At 41.2% G+C, this 14,647-nt stretch overlaps 2 protein-coding genes across 2 annotated transcripts; both read left to right on the top strand.

Moving 5' to 3' along the window:
* The first annotated feature begins 896 nt into the window (after positions 1-896).
* On the top strand, positions 897-5,481 carry LOC148970121 (uncharacterized). Its single transcript, XM_089125074.1, has 2 exons — positions 897-2,129; positions 2,415-5,481. The coding sequence occupies exon 2, from the start codon at positions 3,130-3,132 to the stop codon at positions 5,479-5,481; it is 2,352 nt and encodes a 783-aa protein (XP_088981200.1). The 5' UTR covers positions 897-2,129; positions 2,415-3,129.
* A 134-nt stretch (positions 5,482-5,615) lies between these two features.
* On the top strand, positions 5,616-12,947 carry LOC148970120 (uncharacterized). The gene is made up of 2 exons (XM_089125073.1): positions 5,616-9,409; positions 9,554-12,947. Exon 1 carries the CDS (start codon positions 5,616-5,618, stop codon positions 9,072-9,074), a length of 3,459 nt encoding a protein of 1,152 aa, XP_088981199.1. The 3' UTR covers positions 9,075-9,409; positions 9,554-12,947.
* The last annotated feature ends 1,700 nt before the right edge of the window (positions 12,948-14,647 follow it).

Raw genomic sequence — 14,647 nt, 5'->3', positions numbered from 1 at the left:
CATCGCATCATCATCTGGAGCGCTGCCCGAAGCAGCCGGTGCCACCGAAGAAGCAACCGACTGAATCGAACTAACGTTCGCTGGCTCTCGCACTGAGGCGGGAGGTGTGGCCCGAGGAATCGTCGGGGCTTTGTCCCACACCATCACCGTAAAATCACCAGGTCCCCGGGTCGACGGGCCCCCTATGGAGGAAACCGATTGAGCGGGGGGGACCGGGACTCTCACTCAAGTGAGATCATTGAGTCTCGACCTCAGTGTAGAGATGGTCATGTTCCCACAGAAGAAACATGAGTCATCCACGAACGCTGCTGCTGCATGCTGAAATGCCCAGGCATACAAAGCAGCAATCGTGACCATCAGATGACGACAGAAATCAACCACACCCAGAAGAACACGGGCGAACCGTCTTTAAAAAGACGTGCGCGTGCAGCTCTTTCAATGAGAGGAGGAAATTCACTCTTTCAGCGCTGAAGCGACCAGGGAGAAGCGCAAAGTCTGGCAGACCACTGCTCAGATCGCAGGCGATGCAGAATCTCGCTGGGTACCGCCGTCACACCAACACTGAAGAGGACGCTCGTCTCGAAGAGTCTTGAACAGTGAGAATGGCTTTCAGGAGTGAAAAGGTTCTCTTGGCTCCGAAGCGAAAACATACTGCGGTTGCGTTCACTTCCTCCTTTTATACTCACGGAGTAGGGCGGAGTACGCTATGCAAATTTCCGCAGCCCCAAGGCATTGCATGCCATTGGCTCGTTTTTAAATACTCGAAGAGGATTGGCTTTCTATGCGAAACCCCCAATCTCCGTCACTTCTGACGTAACTCGAAGTGACTACGAAAGGGAACTTACAGCAATCTTAGAACTGTAGTAAAGGGGATTATTGAAAATGGGTGAGGAAAAGTTGTGAGATTATTTTGACCACAGCATGTAAATTTAGGAGAAAGATTGAAAGCTGATTTTATAATAGGGAAAATTATTTAATAGGATTATACTCAGATAATCAAAGTTAGATTATTGCATATTGCAAAGAAGAAATGGCTTGCTTTTTCCTGCAACGAAGAACTTGCTTCACTAAAAACAGAATGGGAGAACTGCTGTTGTCAACCAGTGATTATTATATAAAAGAACTAGGAAAAGAAAAAGAGCTAATTGCTCAGGAACAAATTTGTTTCATGCAGTTCGCTGAGTGTTCTAATTTCAGATGGTTTCAGTGTCCAATGGAAGAGGTGAAAGGTCAAAGAGACAACTGCAGAGAGAAGAAGAGGGTGAGGAGTGTTCAGCTCCCTCCTGAAGATGACCACTTTCTGGAAATTCAACATGGAGAAAGACTGATTAATGCTGGAAAAGGTGAAACTTTCACTATTTCACTGGAGACTTTTTCCTAAGGACAAAGTGGAAAATCCTGACATGCAAAGCTGAGGCTAAATCTATCAAAAGCCTGAACTCAGAAGAGGCAGAGAAACAAGAGATATTACAGTCTGCAACACCAGACCTTTGAGTGACAGCGGACGACACATGCAGAGAAACAGCCAAGAAGATTCAAAAGACTGAGAAAAACAAGCAAACAGAGAAACTGACTGACACCCTTCCCTCACGGGCAACACAGGTGTGGCGACTCCAATGATCACTCTATAGAGAATGCTCCAAATTTAGTTAATTATTAGATTAACTTTATTCGATTATTCACTGGTCTCATAAGCACTTCTTAATATTCTCTGCTAAACTAACCCTCTCTGCTTTTCCAGTAGGTTAAGTCCAGCTGTAAGTGGCCACTGGAGGCCGCTAGAGGTAGTATATTCTTAGTGAGGTAATTCATGTGACTGGGTTGGAGGCTGTGCACCCAGGAACCTGTATAACTAATAATTCGATTTGCACTTGCCTGACTTCTCTCATTTCCGAAGATCAGGGACATGTAAGTTGACTCTTAAACTGTGTAAATTGTGAAATCCTGGTGCTCTTCACTTTACAATATTAAGTAGTTCATGTATTTCCATTTTCATGCGTTTTTGGTGAAGTTTGCTTTGTCTTATTTCCACACATGTGTGTGCTGTTTTAGTTCAGAGACCTTCAAGCTAGCGGCTAATTCCGAAAAGCAGCAAATCTAAAATTTGCACCCTTGGTGAGCGGAGTAAGGTGTGTATCATTTGGCTCTATGTATAATAGGACTTCAAGGATGTAAAATGTCAAATTTTGACTGTTATTGGAAATTATTTTTGTTGTTTATCTTGTACCATGAAAGTGTATAAGTTAAAGGAGACAATTATTGTCTTTGGTTGTTATTTAAATAACTTCAAAGGTCACTTGATTTGCATTGTACATGTACAAAATGCATCTTAATGTACTGTAAATGAGGTGAGGATTTTGTTTGCGAATTTGTGTCTAAAGGTTCATTAATCAGCTATTTGTGTTTACTTATAGTTTTCACGGTGCTCACGCTGATTTGGACGAATAAAATTACTGCACCCGTTTGAGACTCTCTGCCATTTATTAAGGAGCCAAGGGCTGCAACAGTGAAAACTTATCACGGAGTCATCCACCAATGCAGACGTCTTCATCAGCCAGTGGACACAAGATCATCCGATGTTTGCACGCCAATATATGGATGCCACAGCTGCAGTGAGAGATTTTGTCTAAGTGGGTAAATCCAATCACAGATACACATACAGGAGCACTACATTAAAGTCAACGGGTTTTAAAGGACTATGTGCTCAGCTAATTCATTACATGGGACATTGGACCTCTAGAGAAATCAAGAACTGCCATATTCTAAATAATTCCAAGAAGGGTTTTGGATGTGTAACACAAAATACGCTAAATGCTAGCTAGACCCATAAGGTTGACCAGTACAAAGTCTAAGAGTGTGGCTAAGGTCAACGTTATCTGATAAGATTTAATTCCTGAACTAACAATATCTGAGGAGCAAAATTGTCTGTCACAAGACTATCAGCAGTATTGTTGTTTATGACTTTCAGTAGCTGTTTCTGTTTAAACCCCTTGATGTGTCCACAAAGTGTAAATGTCTGATGTGAGTGGTAATATATAGTTTTAAAGATAAGTTAAAGCCACCACTCATCCAAATTTGAGTCTAGACATAAAACACTCTAAGGCCTTAAAGTACAAACAGACCTACAAGATGTCATTACCTGCTGAGGAAATAGACAAGACCCCAGAAGCACAACAAGTCAGGTCAAGCTCCCGTGACCGTATTTTAACAACAAAGGGTCAAGAATTACATGATCAGGAAGCAAAGAGGAATGAAAAGGCATTCAACAAAGCGTATGATTCTTGGAAAAATTCGGCAAAGGAATTCAGAGTTAAATTGAAGGCTTTCTGCTTGTCTGAGGACCTTGATAAAATTCAAACTAACATTAAGTCCAAACAAGCTATAGTGCATCAAAATTATGAGCCCATTCGACGCAACCATACCACTACTCCTGATATTGTCAAAAGAATGGATGCATGTGACACTCTTACAGCGGAGATTTGTGACCTTGTCAGTAAACGACTTGAGAACATAGATGAGGCTTTCAATGACCAACTAGAGAAAGAGAGGGTGAGAATGGCGCTAAATAAGGATGAGTATGAGTCAGTCTTTGGAAATACGAAAACAGAAACAGTAATTTCAGAGTCATCACAAGGATCCGGCAACCACTCAAGCGCCACCTCCAGGTCCTCTAGCAAACGTGCAGATGCAGAAGCCGAACTGGCCGCCAAGGTAGAACAGGCAAAAGCCATGCAAAAAATACACCTTCAACAGGCGAGACTCGACAAACTGGAGAGTGAATGGAAACTCAAGGAAACACAGATGCTAGCAGAAATCAAACAAAAGGAGTTTGAAATGAAACTAAAGCTAGAAGAGGAAAAAACAAGGTTACAACAGCTACAAGCGGACAATGAAGTGAAGGTAGCAGCAGCTCGGGTGAGAGCGTACAACAATTTTGAGGGTGCTGAAAGCTTTGAGGAGGAGACTGACCAAAAAACTCAGTATAGTGGGCACAATGCTGGACTCAGAACCCCACTAAATCCACAAGCAATGCCATTCCAGCCTCATCCTGCACACTCAGAGGTGCCAGTAGCTCAGGAGGTCAGCCTAGCCCAGGCAATTGCAAGCTCACTTACCCTAAGCCGTCTACCTGTCCCGGAACCAACCACGTTTACTGGTGATCCCTTGAGGTTCATAGACTGGAAGATATCCTTTATGGCTCTTATCGACCAGAAGCCGCTCCCAGCTAGCGAAAAAATGCTCTATCTAAAGAGTTATCTTGCTGGTGAAGCACGCAAAGCCGTTGAAGGATTTTTCTACCGAAATTCAGAGAAGGCATATCAAGGTGCCTGGGCAGTCTTACAAGATAGGTACGGAAGCCCATTTATTGTCCAAAGGGCCTTCAGAGACAAGCTCATGAAGTGGCCAAAGATAGCTGCAAATGACCCCATTGCATTAAGAGAGTTTGCAGATTTCCTTCAAGGTTGTGTTGAGGCCATTCCTCATGTTAAGGGCCTGGGTATTCTAAACGATTGCGAGGAAAATCACAAGCTCCTTAAAAAGCTGCCTGAGTGGATGGTGCGCAGATGGAGTCGTATTGTTGTGGAAGAGCTAGACAGATCTGGAGACTATCCAAGTTTTGTGCATTTCACAGAGTTTATGCAGACCGAAGCTCGTATAGCTTGTAACCCTATTGCCTCCCCCCTTTTGATGAACGTTAAAGGCACGGATGAGAGGCTTTCAAAGAGAGCCAAGGTGCTCAACACAAGCACTCAAATGAAAAACTCCACCTCAGGAACTCTGAAAAACTCCAACTCAGGAACTCTGGAAAACGTGAAACCAAGGCCACCTTGCTTAGTTTGTAAAGACGAAACACATGGTGTTGTTAAGTGTCCAACCTTTGCAGCAAAGACTACAGATGAAAAGAAGGCCTTTATCCATGAAAACCACCTGTGTTTTGGGTGCTTAAGAAAGGGTCACACAACCAAAGACTGTAAAAGGCGACACACCTGCAGTACATGTGGTAGACGTCATCCAACCTGCTTGCACCTAGAAAGAAACACAAACCCTGGCGGATCTGCAAGCAATGATCCTGTAGCTACAGGAGACCATGGAAGCAAGGAAATTCACAAGGTAATGGCCCATGCATTGACACAGCACGTTTCTGCCACCTCTAGCATTGTTCCAGTTCTTGTGTCATCAACAACAGAGCCCCAGAAAGAAATTCTCACTTATGCTCTACTCGACACACAGAGCGACTCAACGTTCATCTTGGAAGATTTGGTCACCGAACTAAATGTGAACACTCAGCCAGTTCAACTTAAACTCAGCACAATGACAGCTGTCAACACAGTCATAGCAAGCAAGAGTGCGTATGGTCTACAAGTTCGGGGACTTAACTCTGACACTTACATCCAACTACAGCAGACCTACACACGAGACTTCATTCCAATCGACAAGTCTCACCTACAAAAGGTACAGCGCTTCAGTGGCCTCATCTGAAACATCTTATAAACAAGTTACATCCACTCCAAGATTGTGAGGTTGGACTGCTAATTGGTTATGATTGCCCGTCAGCACTAGCTCCCTTGGAGGTCATCACAGGTGGTGAAAACGAACCTTTCGCGCAAAGGACAATGCTTGGCTGGAGCATTATAGGGTCCGCCAATCCCCACTTGGATAGACAAGGAAACGAGAGCTTTGTGCATCGTGTTGCAGTGAAAGAGGTGCCAGTGGCCACCGATGTGCTGAAAATACTGGAATCGGACTTCAACGAGAGGAGCTATGAAGACAAGTACGTTTCACAGGATGACGTTCATTTTATTCAGCTCCTTAGTGATAACATTAAGCAGAAAAGAGATGGACATTTTGAGATTCCCCTTCCATTCAAGGGCAGTTGTCCGCCGGCTCTCCCTAACAATAAGAAGCTGGCTACTGTTCGGCTGCAACATCTAAAGAAGAAGTTAAAGGCCAACAAACAGTATTTCGACCATTACACCGCCTTCATGGAAGAAACTATCAAGAAAGGTGATGCAGAGCCAGCTCCTCCATTATTGGATGGAGAAACTGTGTGGTATATTCCACATCACGGAGTGTACAACCCCAGGAAGCCAGGCAAATTAAGAGTCGTGTTTGATTGCTCGGCAAAGTTCCGGGGGATTTCCCTAAATGACACTTTACTCACAGGCCCCGACCTAATTAACTCTTTAGTAGGAGTCCTTTGTCGCTTTAGAAGAGAAGCAGTTGCTATGATCTGTGACATCGAGAGGATGTTCTACCAGTTCAGCGTCTCACCAGAAGTTCGCAACTACCTAAGGTTCCTTTGGTGGGAGGGTGGAGTGTTAGAAACAGAACCGCAGGAGTATAGAATGACAGTCCACATTTTCGGTGCTGCGTCCTCCCCTGGCTGTGCCAATTTTGGTCTCAAGTATCTGGCACAGCAACACAAAGTTGACCACCCGACAGCTTCAGTATTTGTGGAGAAGAACTTCTACGTGGACGATGGGCTAACCAGTGTTCCAACAATCAAGGAAGCTAAGGAACTAATTGTCGAAGCACAAAAACTGTGCAAAACTGCAGGTCTACGTCTGCACAAGTTTAACTCAAATCAAAAAGAGGTCCTCTCCTGTGTGGCACCCTCAGAAAGGGCAGTAGCCACTGATCCTCTCAACCTTAATCCAGACGCAACACCAGAAGGACACATACTGGGCATTCAGTGGTCATCAGAAAATGACACATTCAGCTTCAACATTGACGCAAAGGACCACCCCCCAACTCGCCGTGGTCTATTGTCAGTCGTCGCATCTCTGTATGACCCGCTCGGGTTTGTAGCTCCCTTCACCTTGAGTGGCAAGTGCATCCTGCAGGAGCTATGTCGTAGAGGTATTGGATGGGACGATCCTATTCCTGAGAACTTGCGTTCACGGTGGGAGGAGTGGAAGAATGGTTTACAGAGGTTAAAGGAAGTTGCCATACCCAGATGTTACCATCCTCAGAACTTTGGTAAAATTGTTAGGGTGGAACTGCACCATTTCTCAGATGCCAGTAACACAGGATATGGTTCATGTTCCTATCTGAGATACAAAAACGACAAGGACGAGGTTCATTGCAGTCTTGTAATGGCCAAAGCGAGGGTTGCACCTACGAAGATCACGAGCATCCCAAGATTGGAACTCTCTGCCGCAGTCACCGCAGCCAGGATGAGTATTATGCTGAAGGCAGAACTCGAGATGAAAATTGAACAAGAACTCTTCTGGACAGACTCACAAGTAGTGCTGGCTTACATCAACAATGAGGCACGAAGGTTCCATGTGTTCGTGGCAAACCGTGTTCAATTGATAAGAGACATTACAGACCCAAATCAATGGAACTACGTAGATACAGCACAAAACCCAGCTGACCACGCCTCTAGAGGTCTTCATGCAGCAGACATCTCTTCGACTCGCTGGTTTTCAGGGCCCAAGTTTCTATGGGAACAGGAAGTGCTACCTACACCTAGGCCTTCAACCGAGCTGCTCACAGGTGATCCCGAAGTTAAATCGATTCAAGTGTTTGCAACTCACGTCAGTGACTGGAACGACATTCTAAGTCGCCTGAACCGGTTTTCTACCTGGACTATGCTTGTTAAGGTGGTTGCAAGAATCAAAAGACTAGGATCTAAGCTAAAATATCACGGCGAAACTGTTACTGTCGATGAACGTAGGAGGGCTGCTGAGGTGGTGATTCAGCTCGTCCAACAGCAAGCCTTTCCTCAAGAGCTAAAGGCACTGAAAGTTAGCACTCATGGGAAGACAATTCCAAAATCCAGTCCTCTTCTTTGTCTCAACCCCTTTCTGGATGGGGGACTTCTTCGTGTTGGCGGAAGACTTAAGGGATCATCCCTCAGTCAAGAACTAAAGCACCCCATCATTCTCCCAAAGGACAGTCACATCACCAAGCTTATCCTGTCACACTACCATGCCCAGATCTGCCACCAGGGTCGGAGCCAGACCTTAATGGAACTCAGGTCAAATGGATTTTGGGCTATTGGTGGGAGTAAACTAGTCGCCAGGTTAATACATAGATGTGTGAAATGTCGGAAGCTCAGACGACCAGTTGAGGAGCAACGAATGTCTGAACTCCCCAGAGAACGCTGTGAAGTCTCAGCTCCCTTCATGTTCTGCGGTATGGATTGCTTCGGCCCATTTATCACCAAGCGAGGTCGCAAAGAGAGCAAAAGATATGGACTCATCTTCACTTGCCTGTCTTCTCGAGCAGTCCATCTTGAAATGCTTGAGGACATGTCCACGGACGCCTTCATTAATGCTTTAAGGTGTTTTATTAGCCTTAGAGGAGCTGTTTGCCAACTCCGCTGTGATCAGGGCACAAACTTTGTGGGGGCGAAGAATGACTTCAAGGAAGCCCTCAAGCAATGTGACACAGAGGCACTGGAAGCCTTTCTGTCGGATAAACAGTGTGAGTTCATTCTCAATGCTCCTTCAGCGAGTCACACAGGCGGTGTGTGGGAGCGACAAATTCGGACCATCCGCAATGTGCTGAATGTTACGATCGCTCAGTGTCCTGGTAGACTAGATGATGCCTCCCTTAGAACGCTGTTCTATGATGCTATGGCCATTGTAAACAGTCGCCCATTAAATGTTGAAGGAATCAATGATCCTATGGCACCAGAGCCCTTGACTCCAAACCACCTGATCCTGATGAAAGCTAAAGTCGCCTTGCCACCTCCCGGAAAGTTCGTAAAGGAAGATATGTACGCCGCAAAAAGATGGCGCAGAGTACAATATTTAACTGAACAGTTCTGGAGCCGGTGGAAGAAGGAATACCTCCTGAATATATCCATTAGGCAAAAGTGGCATGTACGGCGACGCAACTTGAAAGTGGATGACATAGTCATCATAAAGGAAGATACACTCCCCAGGAATCAGTGGCAACTAGGGCGAGTGGTTGAAACTACAGAAGGGTCAGATGGCTTAGTTCGTCGGGTAAAGGTACAAATTGGGGAGCGGAAAGTAACACAGAAACAGAACCCCCGATGTAAGCCCTCAATCATTGAAAGGCCCATCCAAAAGCTGGTGCTCCTCCTTGAAAACAATTAACGGTCTGTAGTACACTCAAGTACACTTACATCAGACATGTTGGTTTATTGATTTTATTCAAGGTGTCCCTATTTTGTTCTGTAGCTCCATGCTTAGGCAGTTATAGAACTCTAGAAATCATGTATGAGTAACTGTTTTGTTTTCCATGCTGAGTTCATTTATCATAACATGATTTGGTGGGAGTGTAAGTGGCCACTGGAGGCCGCTAGAGGTAGTATATTCTTAGTGAGGTAATTCATGTGACTGGGTTGGAGGCTGTGCACCCAGGAACCTGTATAACTAATAATTCGATTTGCACTTGCCTGACTTCTCTCATCTCCGAAGATCAGGGACATGTAAGTTGACTCTTAAACTGTGTAAATTGTGAAATCCTGGTGCTCTTCACTTTACAATATTAAGTAGTTCATGTATTTCCATTTTCATGCGTTTTTGGTGAAGTTTGCTTTGTCTTATTTCCACACATGTGTGTGCTGTTTTAGTTCAGAGACCTTCAAGCTAGCGGCTAATTCCGAAAAGCAGCAAATCTAAAATTTGCACCCTTGGTGAGCGGAGTAAGGTGTGTATCATTTGGCTCTATGTATAATAGGACTTCAAGGATGTAAAATGTCAAATTTTGACTGTTATTGGAAATTATTTTTGTTGTTTATCTTGTACCATGAAAGTGTATAAGTTAAAGGAGACAATTATTGTCTTTGGTTGTTATTTAAATAACTTCAAAGGTCACTTGATTTGCATTGTACATGTACAAAATGCATCTTAATGTACTGTAAATGAGGTGAGGATTTTGTTTGCGAATTTGTGTCTAAAGGTTCATTAATCAGCTATTTGTGTTTACTTATAGTTTTCACGGTGCTCACGCTGATTTGGACGAATAAAATTACTGCACCCGTTTGAGACTCTCTGCCATTTATTAAGGAGCCAAGGGCTGCAACACCAGCCCTATAAAAAAGAAAGAAAGTACACTGAAAGAGACAAGTGGGTGCTCAACTCACTAAATAGATCAAACTGAGGCTGGATGTGGTATAGTGAGGGTCATTAAATGAAACGACTGTATGGCTAAAAGCATGAGAAAAATGATTTTTGTAGGAAAAAAACCCCCACTAAAATAGGGAAACTCAAAGAATTATTATTATTGTTGGCAAAGCAAAAAGTCCAAAAATATGAAATCGCAAATGCTGTCAATACTGGGATAATGAGATGGAAATGTTGTTGGCCATGGATCCAATATTATGCAGAGATCTCAAATTTGATTCTTAAAGCAGCTCATGAGCAAAAACCAAAAAGAATAGGAGAAATCAGAACAACAAATAAGAAAAAAGAAAATATTCATTTGAAAAATTACAATTGAAAGGCCAATTATTCTAAATTACTTAGTCTATTGGAGCTTATAAAAGAAAAAAGGGTTATAAAAATGGTGTAGACTAAACCTTGATCATTGACACTTCTCAGTAGTGGTTAACAGTTGTGTTGGCCTGATCTTACCTTGTGTTTAAAATTATAAGATGCCGCATTTAGAGCACAACCTGCTGAAGAGCAAGAATGTATGCTGGCCAGTGTGTGTGAGAATGACTGAGTGTGAAAGGAGTGAGAGAAGGTGTTTGAAGAAACACTAAGGCAAATTAATAATTTTGCCAATACAGCTGTAATCTTTAAAATGTGGGCCCACAGGGCAAATTCTGCCCAATAAAATAATGAATATGGATTAATTTGATTAAATTTCCTGGTTGGAACTATGGTGGCAATATAAAAAAGGAAAAACAAACAAACAAACAAACAAAAAAACAAAGAATTATAAAGAAAAAGGAAAAAATTTAAAAAGAAAAAAAACAATCCCATAATTGCGCAGCGCATAACATATCTGACTTTATTTGCAGCATAACACAACTGAATTTATTTGCAGCATATCAAGAGGAGCTGATCTTTGTCAAAAGTATGAAATATTGTCTGGTAACTTTTGTCTTGTAACAAAGTGGGTTGAGTGTTGTCCAAGATATCCAATAAATAGTGCTGATAGTGGAACTCAAGACAAAGAGATAACTGAGTTGAATTGACTAATTGTAAGATTACACTGGAAATGTATTAAAATATAAATTTATTATGAGAAAAATGAAAGAAATTAAAAGAAAGAAATGAAAGAAATTACAATTATGATGATAAAAAGCCAAACTATATAAAAAAAACAAGGAGAATATATGGATTAAAGTCCTGATGTTTATGAAAAGACCAGGACACTACTCAGCCCACATGACCTTTCTACAGGAAACACCAAGGAGGACAATATCAGGACAATAACAGATATGCAGATGAGTGAAATCACATGATGTTGTCACTAACAAAAATAATTATGCTTTAATTCACAGATAGCAGCAGCTTAATTACAGGAAGGGGACGAGTCTAAAAAAAAGAACCATTGACTATGCTTTGTAATTTCAGAAGAAGTGATCAACAAAGTGACATTTGAGTCCATGCTTCTCAACTTAAAATACACCAACCGACTTCAGCAACCCCCCACAAAGGGAGTGAGGGATCATGCTGACAAAAGTCCATTGCAATGAACAACTCAAAAGTCATCCTGATGAAAGATGTAAAGATGACCAGAGAGCTAACAGAATGATCAAATCATAAATATAAAAAGACAACAAACTTGACCAGTAATGCAAGAATGAGAAGAGCTGTTCAAAGAAGAGAGACTCAACAGAGATGAGTAAAAGCTCAAACAACAGTCAACATCAACCAAACTATCCTGTGATTGAAGGTTCAGCCCTTGAATAGAGTCATTTTAAAATGAAAGGCATGTTTTGTGAAATTTGTGGCAAAAACAAAGTTAAGAAAAAGAACAGCGACAAATATAGGCCATAAGTCAGTATCAGAAAGGCTATTAAACAATTTGGTAAGAAATATGACAAGATATGGATGGGTAAAAGCAATGAAATCAACAGAGGAGGGACAGGAACAGAAATTAAATATCTAACAGAGAAGTAATCCATAGATTGGAAGTCTATCAGAAATAAGGTCAGATAATGAATTAGCTGAACAGAAGTATTGAAGATTAAAAATAAGTTGCATACGAACACAAGGAAGTTTTAATAATAAAGAAGTTATAATGCTAATGGTTTAAATGGTTAAAATAAAAATAAAAACCTTAGATTGTTAGATATACAGAAAAAATAAATCTACATATAAGGTATATGTAAGAGTGCAAAAAGTTGTTTGCTAGAGTTATTTTTCTAATTGTCTAAAGAGTTTATTGAATGACTTTTATGAGGTCAATGTAACATTGCTCTGGAGCTTTCTTAGTTAGAGTGAGTACATGAGACATAATTAGTTTATTCATGATAGTTTATTTAGAAATTAGTAGAAAAGAAGAAGAAGTATTCAGTTAAGGTAGTATTGAACTAAAGAATAAAGAGAATAGGAAGCAACACGCAAGATTAAAAAATCAAAACGTAATTTGAAATGTAAAACTTTTGACAAAATGCGAAACCTATTGTGATTGTTAAATAGAAAGGTACACTACAATGTTCTGTTCGTTCATCTGCTACAAAAAGAACTGACTGACTTAAAGACTGATTCTTTGAATTTAAGAAGTGATATTGCTTCATAATATGTGATAAAAATGAAAGAGTTTTTTTTTTTTTACCTAGCCTTATTTTGAATTAAGTCATATGGATCATGCAAAACCAAAATGCATAATGAATCAATTAGACTATTATAATAAGCAAAGATTTATTATAATGCTTTGTCTGCATTAGGAAAAAACATTTATGTGAAAAAGTAGAATGACTTATTTTTGGAGATAAGTGCTACTAAATGGAGATCAGTGCTACTAAATAATATATAGTATTGTGCTGGGAAAAATCAGCAATTACAATTAAAGTGGGAGAAAAAACTTAAGAGCAAAGGGTGGTGGCCCTCTATAACACAGTCTCATCCCAAATCGTCATATAACTGACGTTTTGGGACGTATTTTGACCATACGTCAATATCCGCCTTTTTAGGGCCCCCTTAAACGTCGGTAGATGGCGATCCCGGGCCGTCATACAACTGACGCTTTACCTTTAACGTCAGTTAGGTGACGGGTTAGGTTTAGGGTTAAGTTTAGGTATGGGGTAGAGTTAGGATCCCATAACCTCATCTACCGACGTTTAAGGGGGCCCTAAAAAGGCGAATATTGACGTATGGTCAAAAGACGTCCCAAAACGTCAGTTATATGACGATTTGGGATGAGACCGGGTTGCCCTCTACGATACGCAGAGTGTCGAAGAGAAAGTCTACGCTACAAGGAAAACTTTTAACAGTATAAGAGACTTTTATGTTTGACGTACACTAAATAACTGCGACATCCACAGAGAAGGCCGAACAAAAGTACACGCTTATGCTTATAATAATGTTTAATGTTTGTCCTGTTAGGGAGAACTCGAGTCTTTTACTTTTTCCATTAAGAAAAAAGAAAAAGAAAAGAAAGACAACTAAAAGAAATAAAATGTATGGAAGAAGATGTTTGGCTCGAGTGCTCCTCCAGGAGTGTGGTGGCATAATCTAGTCATTGGAAAGGAGAATGGGTGACTCAGTTGAGTCACTAGGTAGCATAACTGAGGGGGTTGGATTTTGAAACTACACTCTGGAAAGGATTTTAAAGTGGGGCTTAAATAAGCCCCAGAGGAGGGAATGTAGAAGATTTTATTATTTAGAAAACAAGTAACTTATATAAGAAACCACATTTAGTTCCTGAAACTTTTAGAAGCCCAATGCTGATACACCAGAATACTTTTTCAGTATGTCACGGTACAATGTATTTTTAAAACTATCTATAGGGTGTCTGACCTTCTATGGAAGAGGATGTATGTATATAACTCTGAACACAAAAGACTCGAGAGGGCAATAGCGCAATAGGGCCGGAGGGCCAGCAGGCCAGAGCCGTTAGAGCAACTATGCTGCAGAAGTTGCTCGGCTTTGTTTGTGAATAAAGTCTAATATTTCTGGCATTAGAGATCTCTGTGAAGTTATTTAAAAAGACAGAAACCACTTCACTTGTCACCTCTTGAACTCCTAAATGCTATTTGTAAGCTACAGCTGCAAAGCATCTTTGGAGAAGTGTGCATTGCTTTGCGTTTATTTTGCACACTGCCAGTGCCTGTTGCTGGTGGGGAGAGGGCATTCAGCAAATTAAAACTAATGAAAAACTACTTGAGGTCTACAATGTCTCAAGAAAGGCTTTGCAGTCTTGCTATGCTTTCCATTGAGAGCAAGTTGGCTAGAGAGCTCGACTTCAAAGATTTGATTAATGATTTTGCAGCTGAAAAGGTCAGACGTTGGACTTTTGTTTAGAAATGTTGAGCGAGGACAAGAGATTAGAAATGATGTGGAAAGAGTAACTCAGGCTCATCTGTTATATACCTTGGCCATTCTTTGATATAGTATATTATGCAAGTTCTGCTTAAATAAAAAAACATTAGTCTATAATATTTAAACAAATATGATACTAAATATATTTACTTTATTGGCAACAACACGTAACGTATACAGAGAAATTTAATGTTTTGTTTTTTTTTTTGTCATAATGACGTCATATT

The sequence above is a fragment of the Pimephales promelas genome, chromosome 21 (genome assembly GCF_988280905.1).
Source record: "Pimephales promelas chromosome 21, fPimPro1.hap1.1, whole genome shotgun sequence".
Lineage (NCBI taxonomy): Eukaryota > Metazoa > Chordata > Actinopteri > Cypriniformes > Leuciscidae > Pimephales > Pimephales promelas.
This window is presented reverse-complemented; position numbering and strand designations above follow the sequence as displayed.